At 32.4% G+C, this 25,545-nt stretch overlaps 2 protein-coding genes across 3 annotated transcripts; both read right to left on the bottom strand.

The window, feature by feature from the left end:
- Nucleotides 1–189: 189 nt before the first annotated feature.
- LOC112506922 (serine/threonine-protein kinase MHK) lies at nucleotides 190–9,289 on the bottom strand. 2 transcript variants are annotated; one of them, XM_025111258.1, is made up of 18 exons: nucleotides 9,144–9,289; nucleotides 7,730–8,113; nucleotides 7,529–7,607; nucleotides 6,399–6,467; nucleotides 6,188–6,277; nucleotides 5,340–5,478; nucleotides 5,149–5,251; nucleotides 4,617–4,669; nucleotides 4,156–4,222; nucleotides 3,379–3,487; nucleotides 3,230–3,295; nucleotides 3,053–3,121; nucleotides 2,454–2,514; nucleotides 2,266–2,370; nucleotides 2,155–2,186; nucleotides 2,004–2,049; nucleotides 1,541–1,616; nucleotides 190–496 (listed from the first exon to the last, which is right to left on the bottom strand). In XM_025111258.1, exons 2-18 carry the CDS (start codon nucleotides 7,735–7,737, stop codon nucleotides 379–381), a joined length of 1,290 nt encoding a protein of 429 aa, XP_024967026.1. In that variant the 5' UTR covers nucleotides 7,738–8,113; nucleotides 9,144–9,289; the 3' UTR covers nucleotides 190–378. The 2 variants fall into 2 exon arrangements, with proteins under 2 accessions (XP_024967026.1, XP_024967025.1); XM_025111257.1 differs by having other exon boundaries at nucleotides 190–499.
- A 4,944-nt stretch (nucleotides 9,290–14,233) lies between these two features.
- LOC112507742 (chloroplast envelope quinone oxidoreductase homolog) lies at nucleotides 14,234–17,149 on the bottom strand. Its single transcript, XM_025112430.1, has 4 exons — nucleotides 17,013–17,149; nucleotides 15,639–15,780; nucleotides 15,444–15,535; nucleotides 14,234–14,958 (listed from the first exon to the last, which is right to left on the bottom strand). The coding sequence occupies exons 1-4, from the start codon at nucleotides 17,076–17,078 to the stop codon at nucleotides 14,266–14,268; spliced, it is 993 nt and encodes a 330-aa protein (XP_024968198.1). The 5' UTR covers nucleotides 17,079–17,149; the 3' UTR covers nucleotides 14,234–14,265.
- Nucleotides 17,150–25,545: the final 8,396 nt, after the last annotated feature.

Consider the following 25,545-nt stretch of genomic DNA (forward strand, 5'->3'; position numbering starts at 1 on the left):
AGCCATTAAAGTCTTGTGCTAACATTCCAGTTTCAAAAACTAGATAGTGGCACCCAACAAAACAATACAGTGGCACCCTTCAGAACACGTAACTTCTTCCCTTACAACAGAACCATGAAGCAGTGGCCTATGCCACTGTATCTATCCATATGGGTATGCACTCATCTTATAATTCTGGACCCTTCATGGGAAACACTAACTACTAGTTGAGTTGGGGAAGATTTTATACATATTTTGGTTACAGTATGCAATTCCAAATCTTGAGGACAATGTGGTATCATAGAGTTTGTCTGATTATATGTTGATTATAAACAAAAAGAATGTCACAGAAATGTCTTACGAACCATCCTCCTTGGTTGATCGTACCTGAAATGGCGGTTAACGACAGTGACCCTGCTGCTGGAAGTGGGAGGACATTGTCAAGAAATTAGGCTGAAGAGATGGCATTCTGTATCCACCAGATTGAGGAACTCCGATTGTTGAATGAGGTATTGTACTGCTGTCAAACCAGTCAAAAATGATGGATAAGCAACAAGACCACACCTAAAATCTTCTTATATATAGGGCTCATAGCAGTACGATATCGTAACAGGGTAAAAAGGGAAGGTTCATATGTGAATTTTTGAAAAAATGTATTTGAAGATGCATGTGAATCGACATTACAAGCTATTCATATAGGTTCATACACACATCTTCGAATGGAGTTTTTTCAAATGAGTGAACCTTCACTTCTAACCTTCTCACGATATTTAGCTTTCTTATTTGAACCTTCCAATATGCATATATATATATATATATATATATATGTGTGTGTGTGTGTATGTAGAGAGAGAGAGAGAGAGAGAGAGAGAGTGCTAGGTTCAAAGGAAAACCCCTAAAAATGAAAAACTGAGGAACATCCTAACAACCATTCATCTGTATAATATGCACTGTGCATAAATGTAATTGATGTTTCCTGACTTCTATGCACGTGTGCACATTGTACAGATGAACGGTTATTAAGGTAAACAAGAATGCTAACTATTTAAGAGAATACGACAAACCATGTGCAAAATCACATGTGATTTTAAATTAATGGCCAAAATAGTATGCGAGCGACCCTATGGTCGGGTCTTCAGGTCACAGGGCAAAGTCGCGTGAATGATATGTGATTTTGTACGTGATGTTAGTGTAAAATCACATGAGATTCGACCATTCTCTTGTTCTATTAAATAGGTACCATTTTCGTTTGAACCCGACTCTCTCTCTCTCTCTCTCTCTCTCTCTCTCTCTATATATATATATATATATATCTTCTCATAAAAATTGAAACATCTTAAATACCACTTAATAATAACAAAAACAGAGAACCTTTGTCAACTCAAATCAATATTAGTAACTCTTCGTAACGGTGACAATGGACAAGTAACAAATTTTAGAATAAAATTTATAAAAGAAAACATCTGCATTTTTCATAGGAGACCCTAAAAAGGATAATGTTGCAACTTTCATAGACAGAAGAAGTACATAAAAATCATTCGAAACATCTAAAGAAAGAAACCTGAATGTTAATGACAACGAAGATTCCACCGGCGCTTGAATACCATGGTGATCAGGGGGGAGGAGTGACCAGAAAACTGAAAAGAAAGAGCAGCCATTGCCAATTTCCTACTTCAGATATAGAAGGTAGCTAATCACTACTCTCTCTGTCCCAAAATAAGTGCTCCACATTTCTATTTTAGTTTGACCCCAAAATAAGTGTTCCATATTTCTATTTTAGTTTGTCCATAAATAAGTGTTCGCTTTCAAAGGTAACAAACGGTACACTTAATTATGAGATGGAGAAATTCATTACTTCCTCGGTTATTAAGGGTAAAATTGTCATTTAGTTAATTAAAAAAAGGAAAAGTTACATATTCTAAAACTATTGTGCCTTTTTCATTGTGGACATTTATTTTGGGACGGAGGGTGTATTCTTCCTAGAAGTATGGATAGCGATATTTATTGACGAAATAGAAAAGTACCCGAGTGTTGTGCTTCATCCTCATAGTCCGAGCAGAAGAGAAGATCCTGCACGAAAGGTTGAATTATTAAGAAAACATAGTCTTGTTTCATTCCTAGGATCATCAGAAAACTACTTTCAAGTTCTTTTCGAACATATCCCTACAAACTCACCTGTCTTGTGCTTCTAGTCTTATGGACCATTTCTGCATAAACGGAAAAAAAGAGAACGTATGAAATTCTAATTCGATCAAATGTGTTCGGGGGAAAGGTGAAATTTGTTACCGATATTGGAAATACTAGGATTCACTGCCAGAGTCAACCCCAAAAAACAATCGTCTGTTTTACTGCTGAAATCCCAGAGATCCAACTCAAGATTTGGCTGTGATCCTGTATAATCATTTGTTAACATATTATCATCATCATAATATAACAATGGCATTTGCTCGATCAATTTGTTTCGAAATACCCACTCGTGTTTTCCATCTTCAGCTGAAGTGGGTCCCCAAGTTGACAAGGAATCCATGTGTTAACCTACGTATTGCAAGTTGGAACACATGAGATGGTTTAACAAATACTCCGTACCAAAATAAGTGTTCGCTCACTTTCCAATTCTACCCTTAATTATGAGATGGATAAATTCATTCCTCCCTCTATTATTAAGGGTGTAATTGTCATTTTAGGGTCAGGTTCAAAAGGAAAACCGCAAAAATGAAAAAAATGAGAAACACCCTAGTAACAATTTATCTGTATGGTACGCACATGTATATACAAGTAATTTGTAAGTAATTTTTCCGGTATGCACATGTGCATAACATGGATACGTGCATAGAAATCAGGAAACATCTTCGTTTACTTGTATGCACATATGCACACCATACAGATGAACTGTTATTAGGGCGTTTCTCAATTTTCATTTCTTAGGGTTTCCCTCCCTATGTCATTTTATTAATTAAAACGTGTAATAATTACACGTTTGTAAAACCGTATGCTTTTTCATCATGGACATTTATTTTGGGATGGAGGGAGTAGTCTTAAAAGTATATGCAAAACGCCTGAACAAACACATTACATAGAAAAACGGATGTTGTAAGCACTGCTCTGCGGTCGGCCTCCTTAATGGGTCCCACGAACATAGTTGCTACATTACCATAAAAAGTCAAAATCTGGAAAAAAAACAATTATGTAGCCCGACTTAACAAGCCAATTAGAAGTGCACATAAGGCCGATCCTACAGAATGCCACTCACTTTGATCAAATTAATAGCTTCCGAGCTCGCATTTGGTATCAGGTCCGAGAGATTTGCGGGCATAATCTATTCACACAGAAGGAATTTAAGGTGAGATAGCCAACAAAAGAGGACATGGTCCTCATTAATGATATTAAAGCTAGACTCACCTCCGAATAACTGATATCCATTAATCGAACAACATTCCTTGCTTCACGAAAGAGTGTCCAATCTGGTGTACCAAGAACACAGCATATCTTGTACAACTGATCTATTTCACTGTCCAATCATAACAGCAAATATCTCTAATCATCTTTAAAGCTTAGCTTTTAAAAGGAAAAAAATGTTCTTGACTGAAAGTACTGGGATCATTCAGTAATGAAGTTAAGTATTTCTAAGGGGCTGTTTGGTTGGTTTTCCATTAAGTCCTGTATGGATAAAGCTGTCTGTGTGGATTAATTTGTCTGTATAGATTGGGAAGGTTTTTTTTCCCGAAGAGTTTGTTCATAGATGGACGTACATTAGGTAGAATACGTTGTGAGTCCATTAAGCCACTACCAAACAGTCATGTATAGCTGACCGAATAAGTTGTGAGTCCCATTAAGCTCGTTAAGCTGCTAACAACAGGCCCTAAGAAACCAGCAACCACACAAAAATGCACCGATCCTCTGTTTTGATATATACCAACCAAACGAGCCTATTATATCCCACTCAAAAGTAGGGTTTGGGAGGGGTAGGATACTTTACCTCAACCACTAGGACCGAGAGGCTGTTTCCGTGGAGACCCCAAGATGGGCACGAAACAAAGGTGTGTGCAAGCGGGCAATAAGATAGGTAATATAACAGGTAACCGGGATATACATCAGGTAGAATACGATTCAATGGTGTGTGCACGATCTTATGTTTTGATAATTCATGTAACAATCAAGGTTACATAAGAAAGTCACCTTTCACCAGGAAACAACGGGGACGAAGTGAAAAGTTCAGCGAGTATTGCACCGACTGCCCACATATCTGTCACGAACTTCATTTGTCAGTACACTGTACACGGAGCTACAAATTATATACTATCAACTGGTCTTTAAAGATAGCAGATAAAGAAAAATCATCACTAGTTTCCCTGCAAACGTTTTTATCTCATTCATATGCATCTTCTATTATATCATGCAGAGGGAAGCGGATAAGTATTTAGGTCCTAAATGTAAGGGTCATTTCACATTTTCATGGGGATCCCCTTTGAATAATGTGGGGAGAATGAAGATGTGATCAGTGGGTCGGGCCCCATTTACTTAATGCAGGGAGAAATGATGGGACCACAAAATGAAGAATTAAGAATGGAGGAAATGATATAAAAGAATCGTATCCTATCATGACTTCATGAGCGAGGCTCGTTACACGCACTGCATACCTATAGCAGGAGTGTATGATGAAGATTGCAACAGGACTTCTGGTGCTCGATACCTTGCCAAAAAAAGACATGTATAGTCATACAACAAGGTGATCCAAATTACTAAAATGAAAAAATGATATTCCCTTTGTCCCAAAATAAATGTCCACAATGAAAAAGACGCCGCTTTAGATATATGTAACTATTACACTTAGTCGCCTCAATGTGGTGGAATATCCCATCTGCCCTGGGTTCAATTCCATGCGTCCAGAACAATTGTAGCCTCTGAGTTTATCAAGGCTGATGTTTTGACGCAATTTGCCGGAATTAGTCTGGGCATAGCCCGGGACACCCTTCCAAAAAAATTATAGTAATGAATTTCTCTATCTCATAATTAAGGGTAGAATCGGAAGGTAGGCACTTACTTCCGATGGTAGAAACTTATTTTGGGACAAACTAAAAAAATAGAAATGTGGAAGCTCATTTTAGTACGGACCGAGTATTTTGTGAAAAAAATGGAAAGGAAAAGGGACAGCACTATGCAAGTACTCACCAGCGAGTGGAAACATAATCAGTAAAAGGAGGCGCAGATGACACTTCTCTAGCCAGGCCGAAATCAGCAATTTTAATAGTATTGTTGGTCACCAGCAAATTCTCTAAAAATGTAAAAATATTTACATAATTTTGCATAAATAAATTGAAGGTCTGAGCAAGATACAAAGTCCCGGGGAGTAGAATCTATACCAGGTTTTAGGTCCCGATGAAAATATTCACTTCTGTGCATATGTACAAGTCCTTGCAGAAGCTGAGTCATCAGACCCCTAATCTCGTCCTCACTGAAAGGTCTTTGTCGTTCTCTCATTATGTCGTACAGATTATGTTCCTAAATAGAACATCACATAAGTCGTATTATTTAAGATGGTAGAAAAATGTGCAAAATACAAGATAAAAATGATTTTCATGACCATACTTTCAGTATCTACACGAACTACCAGAAGCAAACTCTACTTAATTCACAAAACGAAATTAAATTATGCCTATAAACATGCCCACAGATCCACAATATCATAATAGTCTTGCAAGAGTGAGGTTCAGGGGAAACCCCACCCCCTGGAAAAAAAATGAAAAACTGAGGAACACCCTCATAACCATTCATTTGTATGGTAATGCACATGTGCATACAAATAATTAAAGATGTTTCCTGGTTTTAATGCACGTGTGCATGTTATGCACAATTGCATACCAGAAAAGTTACTTACAAAATTACTTGTATGTACATGTGCATACCATGCAGATGAAATGGTTACTGGGGTGTTCCTCAGTTTTTAAATTTTTTGCGATTTTCCCCCGAACCTGACCCTAGTCTTGCATTCCCTATGCGTTAAGAAACAAATCAAATAAATACCAAACCGAACCAAATAAACTCATAATGAAGACAATTAGAAAAAACCTTTATACAACGTTGACTGTTAAGATCGGAAAAAGAAATTGCCACGATAAATACGAGGATGAAAAAGGGATTTTATTTAACCATCCGAAGGAGATATAGACAAGAAAATATGGGTGATGTAAGATGGACATAGTAGCAATACCATGTATTCAAAGATGAAGAATAGCTCATTGTTCTCCCTGACAACCTCCTTCAGCTTTATGATGTTAGGATGATTCAATTTTCGGAGGGACTGTGCCAGGAGGAAAACAGGGGAAGTTAACTTTTAAGAAATCTTGTTTCACATAATTCAAGAAAACAGCAGAATAAGTTGATGTCACATAACGGAACTAATGAATACAAATATAAAATACCTTAACTTCCCGCAAATTCATACATTCTTCCCAAACATAATACTTTCTCTTCATCTTCTTAACTGCAACCTGTAATAAATGTTTGTTGGCAACTATTAAACAAAAACATATATCCACACGAACAATTTCCATGCTGGAAATAAGTTCTGTTTGTAATAAGTGTTTCAAACTATGACTTAAAGGTCATATGAATTATTATAGAATGAAGGACATTCTCTTTTTCGATTCAGCAATAAATTTTGTCTTATGGGTGGAATGTCGACTGATAAGGATGGGAGAAACCTAGTTAAATGCAGCTCAGGTTCTGAAAATGACTTGCTCAAACTCAAAAAATAGCATTTTGACCGACTACTTTGCACTCGGACGCATATATCAAAAGTGATTATGGTGTCAACCTTCACCATTGTATGTTCGGTTGTCATAAAGAATTGATTTTAAAATAGAAAATGTCATGCATACCCCGACAGTACATAAATACACATCATTTTCAGTTGAATATATCAATCATTAGTGCAAGATATTGATCTGTTACCATTAGCTGAAAAAAACGAATTTTACTTGATAGCTTTTCTGTAAATTATGTTCGCTTGTTTCGGCCTGATGACTGTGCAGAAAGTTAAGTGAAAATTAAGCCAGAACGCTTCACATTGAACTAGCAAGAAACAGGCGTTTATGTTTTCCATTAAAAACAACCTGCTTATCCTCTTTTAGGACTTAAAGATCAGGGCGTGTTTATTAGCAGCTTAATGAGCTTATGGGACTCACAGCTTATTTGATAAGCTAAACATGATTGTTTGCTAGTGACTTAGTGATATAGAAAGTGGCTTATTCAATAAGCTTTTATGGGGAGCTTTATGCAGAAAGCCAAAAAAAAATCCAAACCTGCCCCTCCCGATTAAAAAAAACATGCTCCTTTCCATGTATGAAAAAACCCTCCCAAACAAAAACTTTCCAAATCTATACAGACAGATTAATCCACACGACAGCTTTATCCATTCGTGACTTAATGGAAAACCAACCAAACTGCCCCTAACTTCCATAATGGATCCTTAAACAGGGGCAAAAAGGGCAGCAAACAACTATACCAAGCAAGAAAATTGTTAGTGATTGTTCAAGCGGAAAGAACTAACAATTTCAGATGTCTCCAGGTTGATGGCCTTATATACAGTTCCACAAGTTCCATCTCCAATCTCTTCTATACTTTTATATCTGAAAATAATAATTAATCAAAAAAAGTAAGCAGCCAAGCTTACAAAAGACAAAGAAATGAAACCATAAACAAGAAAATATTAACAACAGTTATATGAGCATCGGAATATTATGTAACCTACTTTTCCATTACTGACACTGTAGCAAATAATTGATCAATTTGTCAATGGACTTCCAAGGTCCAAAAAGAGGCTTCTACACTGTTATGACAGTGTTCTTCGCTTGCTTGTAGACTACCATTAGTGATTAGGTGCAACAAACTATGCAGCGTATCATGGAAACCCCACTTTTCACTGTAAGGATGATTAAGCATCAACTTGAAAGCAATCAACATGCTTAAATGCAGCCTCTACAAGCTGCAACCAATTGCTATCATCTAAAACTCGTCAATGTTGTCTACAATTTGCATATCTTTCTGCTGTTATTTCAGTATGTTAATGATTCAACATGGTTGAAAAGGTTCACTTAGGTCGATCAATTTGATCTACTTCTTCATACATTTCAACCTGCATAGAAAAAACTGGACTATGTCAAACCGTAAGTATAATCCATTAAGAAAATTTTGAGATCTCAACATGCTGAATGGGTACTCTGACCAAGGTTCAAAATGGTATGAGGCTAGCAGCTTAATGTACACAAATACATACAAACTTTGCTAGCCTTTTTTTTTGCTATACATTTAAGAGTTATATTCAAGGCCTGTTTGCTAGCAGCTTAATGAGTTTAATGGGACTCACAGCTGTCAACTATACATAACTGTTTGGTAGTGGCTTAATGATATAGAAAGTATCTTATTTAGTAAGCTTCTATAGGTGTGCTTTATGCAGAAATCCAAGTTTTTTCCAAACCTGTCCATCCTAATTAAAGAAGTCGCTCATTCCATCCATGAAAAACCCTCTCAAACAAAAACCTTCCTAATGTATACAAATAAAAACAAATTTTATCCATATAGGACTTAATGAAAAACCAACCAAACAGCCTCTCAATTGTTGATAAACAATTGAATCACAAGATCACTTTGAAATAGGCTAGCAAACATCTGGTTACCCTTTGACCACAGGATTCATATGAAACGATAAGTTAAACCATTAGTAGTCTTAAACAATAAAAACTGGTGATCGTCAACATCAAGACAGGTTAAATTACACTTTAGAAAATCTTATATAAAGAGTTTCAAATGTACAAAGAATCCCCAATTGAGTAGTTTTGAACTAATTCCAAGAAAATTCAAATACACAACAAATTCCTAAAACTATTTCATATAATTTATTTCATATAAAAAATGTCTACAACTGAAAACTAAAATTTTACCCCAAAACTATGAACTCAGTAGTTTCACCAACAATCTTGGAGAGAAAAACTAAATCCACAAAACCAACATGAAAAGCACGATTGAAAGAGTAGAACCAGAAGTAATCAGCACTAAAATCCGTATATTTATAGAATGCAAATGAAAATTGAACCTTTAATCACTTCTTAAAAAGAACTGGATCGAAAATTGGGGAAAATGCCAATTGAATTAAAGCGCAAACTCACCGTAAATTACAAGCCCAAGATTCGAATATAGGGAGATAGAAAATCCAGAATTCAGATCAGCAATGCAAGAACAAATTCGCTGAAATTACAAGAGAGAAGATGTTATGAATTTAATGGTGTTGGTATATAACAGCCAAATCCGCAGAAGAAGCTATGGAGAAGAACCTAATGAAATAAAATAATTTATTTCATATAGAAATTTACATTTGGCCCCTTAAACTATAGATATATGTCCAAACTTGTCCCTCTAGTTTCGATTATATCAAATTTACCACTAAATTCAATAATGTGAGATTTGTTGGTTCTCATAGCTTGAGTTACTAACTTAAGTATGTCGTCTTGTGAATGGCACGTTAACTATTTAAGGACAGATTTGTAATTATAATCTATGGTTGCAAACATTCTTCTATTTGTTTATAACAGTTAAGGTGCATCCTCTTCTCCAAGTTAGAAAAAAAAATATAGTTGTAATTTACTGGTAGTGTTATTTAGGGATTGATCCATAAATTTTTTCAAACGATGACACCATTTGACTAAGAAAATGACACTAATAAGATTCGAAATTGAGTCTAAGGTGGAATAAAAGTCTTGCAAACCAACTCTATCAAATAAAACTTGTTCTCATTGTAGTTTTAAAATGCATACGGTGGCATACAAATTAATACGGTTGCATCTTTCACGAACCTAATTTTTTTTACCCTTCAACGAAGGAATAATACGGTGGCACGTGCCACCGTATGCCCTATAGTAGGTCCGTCCATGGTGTCATTACAAATTGCAAGTTCAAAAGTCTTTGGCGCTGGTAAATATTTTGGTAACTGGCAAAAATTAACTGTATGTGATTTTTAATTAAACTGTGTTTTTATAATTCGCTTAAGTTATTTAATATATTAATTATTTTGTCACCGCTTGGGAAATTTTCTAGATCTTCCATTCTTGTCGATAACAACTATGAAATTTTCCTGGGCCTTGGAGTAAGTTGATGGTAGTTTTGAAGACCTTTACTGTATGTATTTACAACGCTCTGTTAAATTTAACACTGTTTATTCGTTACTCCATAGATTATACTAAAAAAACGTTTCAGATTATATTATTATTTGTGTTTTCTTTCCAATCAATGTGGGACAGTATTTTTCATACCCAACATTCATTTTCAGTTGCAACACTTTTATAATCAATTTATAATGCAGTTGAACTCCATTTTAGGCATATATCAAAACTAATAGCAGACATATGACTACACAAACCCACAAACTTTTTTTCCAATTCAAGTTAAGACCGAACCGTTTTTTAGTCTAAAATTCATAAACCCCGTTTTTTTTTTTTTTTTGCATTTTCCAACACCTACTAACAATGAAGTACTGACATTTACGAGCAACGGCTAGAGAAGTCATTTACTCGTTAAGACAGTCGTGTTTTGCAACATGGTATTGTTTTATCCTGAAAAATGAAGGGATGTGGTGGAATATCTTATCTATCTCGGATTCGAATCTAGGTGGTCATGCTTAGTCTCAGACAGCTGTAATCTGTCAGGATGCAATCTAGGAATTTGCTTAGATGGAACTTTCCGGAAGAAAAAATGTAGGGTTAAAATTTACAAGGATAATAGGTCATGTGGTAAAAATGTTACATTTGTAACGTGATGGACGAATTTAGCAATTCATCCTAAGTTCAGGGTCTTCCGATAATATATTAAATATGAATGGATATATAGCAAATAAATAATCAATTTTATATTATTTAATAAGATATTAAACTATTATAAATAAAAAAGTATAAAATATTCGATTGGTTGCGGGGAAAAGGTAGACTATACGACACATTTTCATGTGAATTTACAAATACACCCTTGGATTAATGGTATATTAACAACTAAAGGAATTTATGAACAGAAAGCAAGCAAACGCGTTGGCATAAATTCAACCACAAAGTCCACAACGACTATACATTAAAAAGGAGAAATTAAGATGCTTTTTAACATGTTAAATGTGAGATTTTGAATAGGTTTTTTAAAATTTTGAGTCCCAATTTTACATATGTTTAGGACATTTTTATCAATCTGTATAAAGCTATACTCTTATAGTCCAAATTGTTTAGGTTCAAATTGTTAATTGTTTAGGTTTAGATACAAATTATTAATGGTTTAGATTCAGGTTAGGTTCAGATTGTTGATCGTTTAGGATTAACGTCCTTTTGTGCTTAACATATATCTATGATTTATACTTATGCAATGTCATCAAAAGTTATAGATGCAACATGACCTCCAAAAAGATTGGAACGTCCCTGAGAAACTTGTATTTTATATATGATCGAACGATAATACGATTATAATTGTGTAATTTGTTAAAAAAATATGTTTTTATAATGTATTTTAGTTGGTATATAATGAACTAAATGCATGAAATAACAATCTACTTTCACAAATTGTATTATATAGTATTGTACATTCATTTTCTCTTATTAAAGCAATATACTTTCAAATATTTTTTTATTAAAATATTATATTTTAAAAAATTACATATTATAGCAACGAGTAACGTTTTGATTTGAATTAGTATAACATGTCATAGATTATCATATTGTCATGTCCATATGGGACATAATATAGTGTTGATTTTATAACAATATTGTACTTAAAAAAAATTAATTTTATATATTTATACTATATTATAAAGCATTTGACAAAAACTCTTAAAAATACTTTTTTATGTATGAAGTACTGTTTATTGATACATATTTGGTTCACGTGAAGCCAAATTGTTTTAGTGAGACCTGTGAGACTACTTTTTACACTTGAAAGCTCATAGCAAAATACTGTGAATGTAAAAAAAAAATCGAACTTTCACAGAAAAAACACAGTGAAGGTTACCTTCACAATGTTTTGTTTGTGAAGTTTCAAGTATAAAAAAATGATGTCACAAGTCTCATAAAAACAAGTTGATCTCACGTGATCCGAGGTATAGTAAACAACCCATTCAACCATTTATTTTTAGATAAAAAGTGATAAAAGTTCACTCAATGCATATTCAAAATACCTCTTTTTTTATGAGAATGCAAGAATATTTATGGGCCTCTGAATTATTTAAACCATAATTATAATTAAAAGAAAATAAACTAATTAATTAAGAAAATCAAGTGATCTCGTAATTATCCATAATTTTGGTAACATCTTTATCTCTAAAATCACATACTTCTAATATGTTAACCAATATTAAATAATTACCATAACAAAATCACATGATGAACAAACAAAACAATGAATGTAGACATGATCGTCATTTGTTTTTAATTATCACAATATTATTACATCGTTATCACAATAAATATCACATAATTATTAGATGATTGTCACATTAAATCCACATCATAAAAGATCTTCAACTTATCAAATCATTATCACAGTAAAATCATATAATCATCACAATTTTATCACCTCATAATCGACAATTAACACATCGACATAAAAAGTCTATGATGAAAATAACAAAATTTAAGAGATAAAGATAAATCTACTGTAACTAAAAATTATGGATGAATACCAATTAATTTTCATTTATTCTAATTTGTATTTTATATATATATATATATATATATGTGTGTGTGTGTGTGTGTGTGTGTGTGTAATTGAGTTCTAATGAGAATGAAAGTCATAATGAGAAGCGTAAAAAGAGATCTGCATCATTGTATCGATCATAATTGAATATCAATACAAATATGGTGCACCAAGATGCATCAAATCAATTTTCTTCTAAAACACAACTTATAGGGAATATAAAATTAAAAATGATCAAAGATTCAAATCTTTTCTTAAGCTTCTCACGTTAACTCTTTTTTTCATATCATTTTCCGCCTATATTGGTTTACAGGCACATTCAAGAATATTCTTGTATTCTCGGTCTTTCGTTTCAACTTTCAAAAGAGTTTCAAAGGTATTTTGGGGCTTGCACAAACTTTTACATGATGTCAATATGTTATAAAAAAAAGTCAATAAATTCATAATTATAGGTTTGGGTTTTGATGAGAAAAGAATTTATGGGGGAAAGGTAAGAATAGATCTCTACCTTTTGATCAATTTTAGTTGAAGATCAACACCAATTAGATGCACAATATGCACTGGATCAAAACCCTCTGAGAAGTGCAATTGATGAGGTGAGGTTAAAGTTAAAAAAGTGATACAGGGTCTGGTGTAAACGAGCCAAGCCGAGTCGAGTAGTAGGTTATTCGAGCTAGACACAAAATAATTATACAAGACTCGAGCTCGAATAACTTTTTCAATGTAGGACTCGAGCTCGATGCTCGTTTTATGGGCTCGTACTCACAGTCGATTAACTCGTTTAGTGGTTCGAGATTAATAATTTTTATATTTTTATTATATTATTTATGAACATATAAGAGCATGTTTGGCTCGAAAAAGTATATGATCGAATTGTTCGGTTCGACTCGAAAATTTTAATTGAGCTTTCAAATGAGTCGAACATTGGTTTGTTAAAGCTCGACTCTTAAGTTAAACGGGTTATATTTTGTGTTCAATATCAACTCGAGCTCGAGAATTATTAAGCTCATGCTCGAGATAAACGAGCTCAAGCCCAAGTAGCCCGTTAAAAGCTCGACTCGTTTACACACCTAAGTCCAGGTCCTTTCTTACGTTTCTCACCTTAACTTCTATTTTCACACATACATGCTTTTGATTTTAAAAATGCCAAATAACACAGAAATAGTTTAAATAATAACTTTCTTATAAACACTTATTTATATAGATATCTTACAAAAGAATAAATTAAAACACGATTCGTACAATAGTTACAAATGTAAATTTACACACGTATATAAAGGCTATATATAACAGGTTGGGTTCCGGTGAGGAAAGAAGTTATGATGAGAAGCGCAAGAAAAGATATCCATCCTTTAATCAATCTTAATTGAATGTCTAACACTAATGAAGTGCACCAAGATGCACCGAATCAATTCCATTCTATATTACAATGCTTGGATGAGCATAAGATTAAAAATAATCAAGGGTTCAGATTTCTTCTTACGCTTCTCATCATGACTTCCTTTCTCACACGATCCAGCGCATTATATATATTATATATATAAAAGACTTATAAGTCCAACCATTCAACTATGGTTCAACGATAATTTTACCGGTAGCATGCCCATCAATGCTCTTGGCCCAAGCCTCTTCTGCTTTGTTTAAAGGATTTTTCGAGTCGATTACGGTTTTAAGTTTCCCTTCTTTCACCAACCCAACCAGATAATCCAGGTTTTTAGCTTTCGGGAACAAAAGAATCGGCACCAGCTGTTTTTTCGAGCAGCTGAGTTTCTTCACAATAGCCGTCCAGAATGCGGTAGCCCCAGGAGCTATATCTACGACCTTCCCTTTCGAGCTAAGATTGGGCTCGAAAGTAGACCACGGAATAGGCGTTGCACAATGGATCACCACGTCGTATTTCTTATCTGACGGGCTTTTCAGTGCTGCTCCTTCGGGGGATTTGTAGTCGAGAACCTCGTCCGCACCTAGGCTTTTAACGAGGTCTATGTTGCGGGCCCCACAAGTGGCAGTGACGTGGACGTTGCCTAGCTTTGCCAGCTGGACTGCGAATTGGCCTACACCACCGGAAGCGGCGGTGATGAGGATGTTGGTGGTGGAGGTGGTGGTTTTCTCGAGGGTAATACCGGCGTGATAAGTGAGGGCTTGGAGAGCTGTAAGGCCAGCCACAGGCAGCCCAGCACCTTCAGCTGCGGATACCTCTGGCGGTCTACAAACAGTCAGTTTTTCGCTACTCACGGCGTACTCCGATAGTCCTCCACCTTTCTGTGAGGTTACATGATCAATAAATAATAAATAACAGAACACATAAACACGGTGGATCAAGTCAACAAGATCGATTTGGTCATGTTTCGCTATAATGGGCTAACTTATCTTTTGAGCTTTATTGAAAAGACCCGTTTGGTTTGCCCATTAGCTAGCTTATCAGTGCCCGATTGCAGGTAATGTCATAATTTTCAAGAAAAACTGCTTCAAATTGTTTTTCAATAAGCTCTAGTAGTTTTTTCCCCACTTTTTTCTAATTTGCCCCTTAATTTTTTAAACTTTCAACATGTACTTTTATGTCATTTACATTGTCATCTAGTTTATCTGCTAGTTTTTAACCAACGTGACTAGTTTATAACTAACAACTAGCTTATCAGCCAACATCTAGTTTGGCAAACATAGTGTTTGCTTTGCACGAGATCATATCCTATAATCAGAAGCACAAGAATTAGGTGGTGGAGCTAGGGTTAGTGAAGGTAACTTACAAAAATGTCTAGCATGGACACAACTTTATCACCAACTTTGAATTTTTTTACTCCAGGTCCAACATCTAACACCTCTCCTGCTACATCAGTAGCTGATACAACAAACAAACAAAAGAAGGGATTTTAGATTTCAAAAGCAAATTGTTGGGGGGGATAAGGTATTGTATATAGAAACACATGATTTTGCCAACACACCTGGTATCCAAGGGAATTTGATGGGGAAAAGAGGGCGCAACATGCCTTTCTGTATTTTCCAATCGACCGGATTTAGGCTAGTAGCCTCAACTTTTAACAGAAGCTCACCTTTACTTGGCTTAGGAATAGGAACTTCAACATGCTACAAAAGCAAAAGGCGTATAAAATTAATGGTTAGTCTTGAATTGTACCAGTAGCACAGAGACTTTATAAAAGCATAAAATCTAATAAATTTGAACTTCTATGCTTTTCAAACGCCATCTCATACACTCATTATGTAATTGCAGGTAATTTCCCCATGTTATTTCAACTTTATTGTCCCTCCCACTTCATCCAATACATATGCAGGAGAATAATTCATCTACAAAACTCTGCCTCCCAGCTTAAAACAACCGAAAACCACTCCAATCATACAAGATAAACAAAAAATGAACACAAGCCAACAAACAAATGATCGATGGAGGAATTGGGAGACAAATAATTCACTACCCAGAAATTGCCTTGATTTCTCAATTTTGTTTTCTTGAAAACATAAATAAACTCATGGGTGCTCACAAAATCGTAGCTTTTGATATGGAACAAAATTGCATCAACATACTAACCATATAACCAGCAAAGAACAATAATTCAGTGTATACAGTGAACTTTGCAAATTCAACTGACAATGCAATGATTTAAAACACAAACTACTACAATCTAATCGGATATAAGCGTCTTTTAGGCATTGGTCTAAGTTTCAGAAGGTTTACAACCATCTGAAGCACATTCTACCTGCCCCTAGCTATCTAGGGTTCTATAAAAATAATCAATAATCTACATCTCCAAAATTCACAATAAAAGAGAACAACAATTTAGTAACAAAATCTCGTATTGATTGATAAATACAAACAATTCATTCTAATTCAATCAAATGTATGTAGTGTACGAATCAATTAAGCCTCTTTTAGCCGTTAGTTCAAGTTTCACCTGATTTTCAATCATCTAAAACACATTTTAGTTTTCCTTTTCTATCTAGTTCTATACTTGATCAGAACTCCCAAATTATAGCTTTTACAACATCAGAGTCTATGACAACAATTCACCAACAAAAACTCGTTGTATTGGTTGATCAATTAAACTGAAATGCAAATCACTTCAATCAAGCCTATTTACTGATTGACCTAAGTTTCATCGTATTTTTAGACATCGGAAGCACAATCTAACTTTCCCTTTCTATCTAGGGTTTATAATCAACCAGCACTCCACGTTTCAGAGCATTTACAACCACATGATCTCAAACAGTACAAAATAACAACGATATACTAACAAAAACTTGTAATGAATCAATTAATCATACAAAAACAAGGTATAACAAAAGGCATACAAGAATTACACCTTCAGACCAGCAGCACCTCCTCCATAAGAATCGCACTGAACCGCATGCATAAGCTTTTCCGCCATAACTACTTAGGTAGAGAGAGAAGATACGAGAAGTTCAGATAAATAGCAATGGCGGCAGCCGGCGACGGAGCGTGAAGGGAATGGAGGGAAAGATGCATTATCGTTGATGTTACGAAAGTGATATATATGGCCATTGATGGTACAGCTAGCTAACTGTTTAGTGTGTATCGTTGGACGTGACGGACTCACATCCACCAGATTAAATAATTTCTAAAAACAACGTTACATTCAAATATTCTTTTCTTTGGTTCCAGATGTCTTTGGATCATATAAAATGGTGATTAATTAAGCTTAAATTGCGTGAAAAAATAACGAACTTTAACTTGATTCTAAGGTTCTTGAACTGTATGAATGATTGCCTTAACGCAACTGATCTACTTCTGTTTCTACTTTTCGTAAGCGAGCTCAGGCTTTTTCCAGCTGTTCGATGGCCCCCTCGTGCATTCCATTTTGGTATTTAAGATATAAAATTTTAAGCATTTAAGTACTCAGGTAACGTGTAACCGGTTGAAAACTAATTTTAGATTGAAAAAAAAAAGATTAATTTTCGATTAAAAAAACCATGTTACTAACCACGTCAACAAATAATATCGATTTGGATACCACATCAACATTATAATCGGTTAATGCTTCAACCGATTACCCGGATACTTAAATGTTTAAAACATTACATATTAGGTACCAAAATAAAAGCTTTGAAAGTACGTTACCTAAAATAAGAATCAAATTAAAGTATGTTGTTTTTCCATACAATTTTTTCATTATTTAAAATAGTTTTTTTTAGACTTTGGACTTATCTGTTAGTAATTTATTTTAAATCTTTTAAAAATATTATTAAGTTTATAAGTGACACTTCTTTAATTTATGAAGGGGTCAAAATGTAAAAAAAAAAAATCTAAACCAGTTTTGCATAAAGCAAATCTATAAATTAACCTCAACACTTCTACAAGTGGTAGATGGCCTCAACACTTCTACAAGTGGTAGATGTGCCACTGTTCGTGAATCTTTTCTTTTCGCATTTTGACTCCTTCATAAATTGAGGAGGTGAAGCTTACGGAACTACTGATATTTTTAAAATTTAGAGAGCGAAATGACTAAGAGATGAATTCAAATTATGAAATTGACTATTTCTATTAATTTCCGATAAAACACTATGGATAATTATTTGATAAAAATTAGACAAATTTTCAATGAAATTAAAGGGCTTCTCAGGTAAGTGTTTACAGATAAAATTCACCATTCTCACTTATTTTATAGATAAATAAATTCTTCATAAGCATCTATCATTTGCTAAAACGCTTACCAGGTAAAAGTCATCACCCTCACTTACTGGATAAGACTTTCGATCCTTGTCTTGCCTTTTATTAGGTAAGATTTTCGGTCATTGCTATGATTAGTCGTCAAAGAAATGAACCCGATAAATACTTTACCCAACAAGTGTTTGGTAAACGACATCTAGTTATCTCTTGCCATTAGAAAACTCTTACCTAGATAAGAGGTTAAAGTGTTTATCTCAGATCGAGGTAATCGTAACTGACCCGAATAAGAGGTAAGTTTTTCTGATTTACCCACTCCAAAACTCTGCTTGCTTTCTCTTTTCTTTCACCATTGTTATCTCCAAGCAATGCTCCATGATTCTTCCTCTGACAAATAAGAGCATTTCAAGTGGAGGTTGTTATAAGAATCTATTTTTTGTATCCTTTCTTCTCATGTCATTTTCAGTTCACCAAATTAATAATCTACATAAAAGTACACATGCATACACACACACACACATATATATATATATATATATATAATTGAAGATTGATCAATATACATGTAGAGATGCACAACTCACAGGGCTTCCAAGCTTGTTTTCAGTAAACAAAAAAAAGATAGCTCAGAGGGTTGCAGTTGAAAAAGGGTTCGCTGGTTATTCAAGTGGCTTTTGCCGAATCTTGAAAAGATAAAGTTTAGCCTCATAATACTTTAAGGATGGGATTGGGCCTAAGCTTGTCCTTCCTAGTTATTAAGCCCATGTTTTTTTGGTATGGGATGTTAACTCATGATGAATATCAGTTTGAATTTCATATTGGGAAATGAGGAGAAGACATAGAGGTATGAGAGGGTAAAAACATGATTGAAAGGTGTCAAAAGTATCTTGAGAACATGAAAAGAAAAAATAATAATATGCATTGGTAACTTGTAATATATGCTATTTTAATTGTAACTTATGATATTTTAAGACTGAATGCATAAAATATTAGTACTTAATGCATTATGAGTTGTTTTTTAAGACTTTGTGCATAAATGTATAGTACATTGTGCATTAAAAATTGTTTTTAAAACTTTTAATAAATCTGATTTATAAGGTAGTATAGATATATAACTATAAAATCAAGAAAACATATAAATAAAATAACAAAATGTCATTTTACACAACATTCAAGGTAAAATCAATATTCTTGTACAAGAACTCAAATAAGTGAGATTCTTATAAGAACTATCTCCAACAGTTGTTCTTATAAGAACCTCCCATTAGAGATACTCTTATATTAATTGAGAAAAAATGATTACTTTTATTTATTTCCACCAATAAGATTAGATCGTTATTAATTTATATAAAGTTTTTTTTAATTATATTGAGATGATAAAAGTATATAATATTTTAATTAATATAATAAATTTTGAACCCTATAAAACAGAGAATCTCTTTATAATTAGATGTAACTTTTTTTAATAAATTTTAACTCTTAATTTTTTATTTAAATTTTTTTATAAAAAAACATTGTTCTAAAAGGCTCGCCGCAACAGCTGACATGACTCAAGGCTTGTGTCTCACAACACGTAAAGTCTATGGTAACTCATGACCTAATACATATTTTATGTAACACGATATATGATTTTTTCTTACCCTTTTAATGTCTTATTTGTTAGTTTCTAATATATCATTAACTCGTTGAGTAAATAGTAGAAAGCGTATGTTTATATTATATATGACCAGAAGCGTAATCGCGCAATGCAGCGAGATAAATCTTAATTTTAATGTTTAGTTTTGTTTTCTGTCTCTATTGATATTATACGATTTTATGTGGTTTTGAGAAAGCGGTAATGTTTTTATTTTTGAATTAAAATATCAATTTGAAGATAACATAAAAATTTATAAAAGAATAAATCCATAATAGTATCAAATTAACTATTTAATAGTTCTCGTTTTTTTGGTGTAACTTCTCTAATTTAATTTAGATTTAATAACAAAATAATTTATTTTTGGTTTAATAATATAATTTTTTATAAATATAATAATTAAATATTCTGTTAGAACTAAGAACTCAATGATTATCTTAATTATATTTTAGATTTTCTATATTTAAAATGAATTCTTATCATGTATTTGATTATGTTTATCAGCAGTTAGTTACACAAATTTAAAAATTGAGCTTTAATAGGTTGTATCTACGCAAAATTACTTGTAATATTAAATTTTAAGTAATATGCATCAATAAACAACACTTCATGCATAAAAAATGATTTTCAACAGTTTTTGTCAAATGTTTTATAATATAGTACACATAGAAAAAATTGTCATCATAAATCATGCATTGAAAAACGTCATGACCTCACGGTGGGACTTGAGTCTTAACTCCGCTGCCACATCACATCTCAAGCCATTTAGAATCTTGTAATCATTTTTAGAAGAAAAAAAATCTCTATATTTAGAGAATTCCGTTCTCTTTCTCATATTTTCTTCATTTTAGAGAAATTTTAAGAAATCTTTTAAAATAAATATTTCTAAAATCTTTATCTATACATTTATACTATATTATAAAACATTTAATAAAAACTCTTAAAAACCATTTTTATGCATGAAGTATTGTTTGTTGATGCATATTACTTAAAATTCAATATTACAAGTAAATTGTGCGTAATTACAACTTATTAAATCTCTATTTTTAAATTCGTGTAAATAACTGCAGATAAACATGATCAAATACAAAATAAACATCTCATTTTAAATATATATATATATATAATTAAAATATAATTAAGTTAATCACTGGTTTCTAACAAAATACTTAATTATCATTCTTATAAAAATTATATTATTAAACAAAAATAAATTACTTTATTATTAGATTTGAATTAAATTATAATGAAAATTTCAATTAAAGAAATTACATGGAAAACGAGAACTTTTAAATTACTAATTTAATATTAATATCGATATTTTTTTAAAACTTATATTTCATTCAAAAATAAAAATATTATCGTTTTCTAAAAATCACATAAAACCGTATTATATCGACAGAGAAAAATGAATAAAACAAAACATTAAAATCAAGATAGATCTATTTGCGTTGCGTAAATACTCTTCTAGTATTATAAAACATTTGATAAAAAAAACTTTTAAAAACCATTTTTTTATGCATAAAGTACTATTTATTGATGTGTATTACTTAAAATTCAAAATTACAAGTAAACTGTACGTAAATATAATTTTGTGTAACTAATTACGGATGAACATAATTAAATATAGGATAGATATCTCATTTTAAATATAAAAAATCTAAAATATAATTAGGATAATCATTAATATTTAATAAAATACTTAATTATTATTTTTTATAAAAATATATTATTAAACCGAAAATAAATTATTTCATTATTAAATTATAATAAAAAAATCAAATTAAAGAAACTATACAAAAAAAAGAATAACTTTTAAATACTTAATTTAATTTTAATATTGATATTTTTTTCAAGTTTTTATGGGATTTCCAAATTTATATTCTATTTAAATATAAAAATATTATCATTTTCTCAAAACCATATAAAATCGTATTATAATATTTAACAACGACAACAAATAAAAATAATAATAAAATCAAGATATATCTCAATGCATTACGCAAATAGTCTTTGGTTCAAAACGTGTTGTACAAGATATCTCTTAAAAACCCATTAAAATGGTTTAAAAGTCCCCAAACCCATGTCACCCGTTACGCGCGTGTATATGGTTGACGGACTGTTGACCAACTGAAATTGGAGATTCCCTGAAAGAAGACCCCACCAATGCGTGTTGTAGTCATGTTTCATGACGATTAAGCTACGGAAACAAAACTTGTCCAAACAACAATATCACATCATATTTCTAATTTCTTTATCTTTTTACTTTAATTTAATTTAATTTTTTATATATACATACGTATATTTAGAGACGTTTGGTTTGCAGAATGTTTTTGCATGAAATGAAATCTGTCAAAGGTATTTGGCTTTGAAGGAATTAAAATGAAATGTTGTCAGGTTTGATCACCTGTTTGGTTGACAAATATTGAAATGAAATTTGTTAAGAGATTGAAATCTATCTGTTTGGTTTACAAATGAATTGGAATGGAACCACAAGGGTGGTGCCTGATGGTTTGAGTTTGGTTCCAAAGGTCAAAAATACCAGGAGGTCTTAGATTCAAATCCAAGGAGAAACAAAAATCCCCTTGTGGCCACGAAGGTTCAAATGCGGTGACTCCGGGCTATCTGCAAAGCAGGTGATCGTTTTAGGATTAGTCGGCTAACATAGCGGGTTGGATATCCAGGTTAATAAAAAAAAATTGAATTGGAGTGGAATAATGAAAAATAACATAAATACCCTTTCTTTGTAATTTTTTTAATCATAAATAGTTATAAAATTAAAAATTAATTGGGTGAAATCAAAATCATGTATCAAATTATGTGGGATAAAATCGTAAATCAGAAATCGATCGGTCCAGAGAAAGAAATACATAGGTGGCGTTTGTTTTTTAAGAGATTCTGAAGTCTGATTTCACTTCTGAATTTTAAGAGGTGGTACTGAAATCTGAATCAGTCAGACTGTTTGTTTTTACATCTGAAGTCTGAAATCTGAATCAACCAAGTTTTGGATCTAATAGATTTGGATCGATCTGGGTCATGATTTTACGATAATATGTGGATCGATCTGGGTCGTGATTGATTTGGAGATCGAATGTCTTGCGAGATAGATTTGGAGGACTAAATCTGGAGGTGAGGATGGAGGGGAGAGTCTGGAGGGAGCGATTAAGAGGATTTAAGTGATTATGTTATCACTTTTTTTAAGAGCTTTTCAGCTCTTATTTATATAAAAAAAACAAACGGTTTGAAAATAAAAACGTCTGACCGGTTCAGACTTAAGAGGCATTAAATGGTTTTTTTCAAAAAACAAACAAACCCATAGTCTCAAATCATCTTCATCGTCAACTTTTCATCGTCATTTTTAAATTGTTATAAAAAATACTTATAGCTTTTTAAATAAATAAATAAATATATATATATACATATATATATATATATATATCTAAAGTTCATCTATTTATTTGTTAATAATAATTATGAAATGCTAATAAAGTTGTCGTGGTTTGTAAGTTTTCATAGATTTTGTTAGTTTATTAATAAATATGTTATTTATAATTAAAACCTTTTATTATTAAAATTACATCAACTGTTAGGAGTTGTTTGGTGTAAAATGATTAAGTGGTCAAAATAATTAAGAGACTCTCGTGATATAATGCAAAATGAAATATAACTGTTTCATAATTGTTTACAATGAAATTAAGATGTTGAATGGTTAAGAGAGATCTAGAATGCAAAATCATTTAGATAATTTTAGAACCATTAAGAGGTATATTTTTTTTTGTTAAACAAGATTCACCTCTTAACGATTCAGAAGTTGTCTCTTAATGAAACTATTAAAAGGTAAACAAACAACTCCTTATATTTCACTAGGACTCTGAAAGGTAATAAAAAGGTGAACAATTGAACTTTTTCTATCTAACGAAACCTATAAATTTCACTAATTCATTTGTGTCTATTTACTTAACAAAAATCATTTAAAACATTTATTTCATATGATTCAGATAAACTTTATCCTTTAAAAAAAGGGACATACGACCCATTTATAAGAAAGTCGAGTCTTCTCATATTTGAACATATGAACCACAAATGTGTTGTCTGATTGGTTTGAGTTTGACTTCAAAGACTAAAAGTGAATGTAAGTCTCAGGTTCAAACCCAATAAGAAATATAAATCTTTTTGTGGTCACTGAGGTTCAAATGCGGTGACTCCTGACTACCTATAAATTAAGCAAATGATCATTATGAGATCAGTCGAGGTTAGATATTCAGGTCAATAAAAAATACATGTAAGTTTTTCTTCCCAAATTGAAATATTGATATTGGGCCTTTATAGGTGGATATGGTCATTTTATATAAAGAATTATAAAAATGATTCAATCTTTTATATTTTCTTTATTATTTTGACGTGTAAGTTGCTTGATCATTTAAATAATGATAAAACTAAAACATAATAAAGTTGATTTATTTGTAATACATAATTCGGCTATTAGTTTTTTCTTTTGGTAATCATGGGTGTTCGGGACAACTTATGTGCACCTTGACTAATTTTAAGGGCCTACGAGAACAGTCAAAAAATTCCTAATGGCTTTGCAGGACTCGGAATCGGTGACCTATAAGGAAAGTCCGTAAAAACCCAAGTATTATTGTCTGTTGAGATAACCCCACAAGGTTAATTCGACTGTTAATAGAAGCGGTTGTGACGTTTCTGATGTTGATTCCCCTGTAACATGTACCATTGACTTCGGAAATCCATTATCTTTATTACATAAAACCAACAATTTAAGGGGAAAAAAAATGAAATCATAAGATTTAGGAGCTGTTTGATAGTTGCTGAATGGTTTGGTGCAGAATGATTAGGTGGTCAGAATGATTAAAGAAGCTCTCATGATATAGTGTAAAATGAAATATAATTGTTTGGTAATTGTTTATAATAAAATTAGGGGGCTGAATGGTTAAGGAATATCCATGATACAAAATCATTCAGGGGGTTTTTAAACCATTAAAAAATAGACTTTGTTTTGATTTACCTCTTAACGATTCAAAAGTTGCCTCTTAATAGAATTATTGGCAGCCAAAAAAACCATGGAAAATTCCTATTAGCAAGTGACTTTAAATCATCGTATCTCATTTTTATGTATATAACCATTATTTTTTTACACAAAATACGAAATTAAAATATTGCAATTTGGAGGAACAAGTGATTTGAATCAATTTTGTAAAAATTTAAAAGAAATCACACTTGAAATTGGTTTAAAATCGATATTCAAATAAAATAAACTGTCTTTTTTTAACTGCAGAGCTGTTCAGACTAGTTTATATATTCTTTGACTAATCTCAATTATCTTAGAGAACAGTCTGGAAAATCCTAGTGGCTTCATATGACTCGAACCGGTGACCTCTGTCCTAAATTCCAAACCTTATTGTTAGTCAAGTTAATCTCAGAAGATTATTAAAAACGATGTTTCATCGTCTAAAAAAACCAAATACAATGATATAAAAATACATTAAAATTCTCAATTTCTTACCAAAATTCAAGCATTTTCCACAACATAATTCTGAGCATTCATATAATTACTCCACAA

The sequence above is a fragment of the Cynara cardunculus genome (assembly GCF_001531365.2).
Source record: "Cynara cardunculus var. scolymus isolate 2C chromosome LG 2, CcrdV1, whole genome shotgun sequence".
In the NCBI taxonomy this organism is placed as follows: domain Eukaryota; kingdom Viridiplantae; phylum Streptophyta; class Magnoliopsida; order Asterales; family Asteraceae; genus Cynara; species Cynara cardunculus.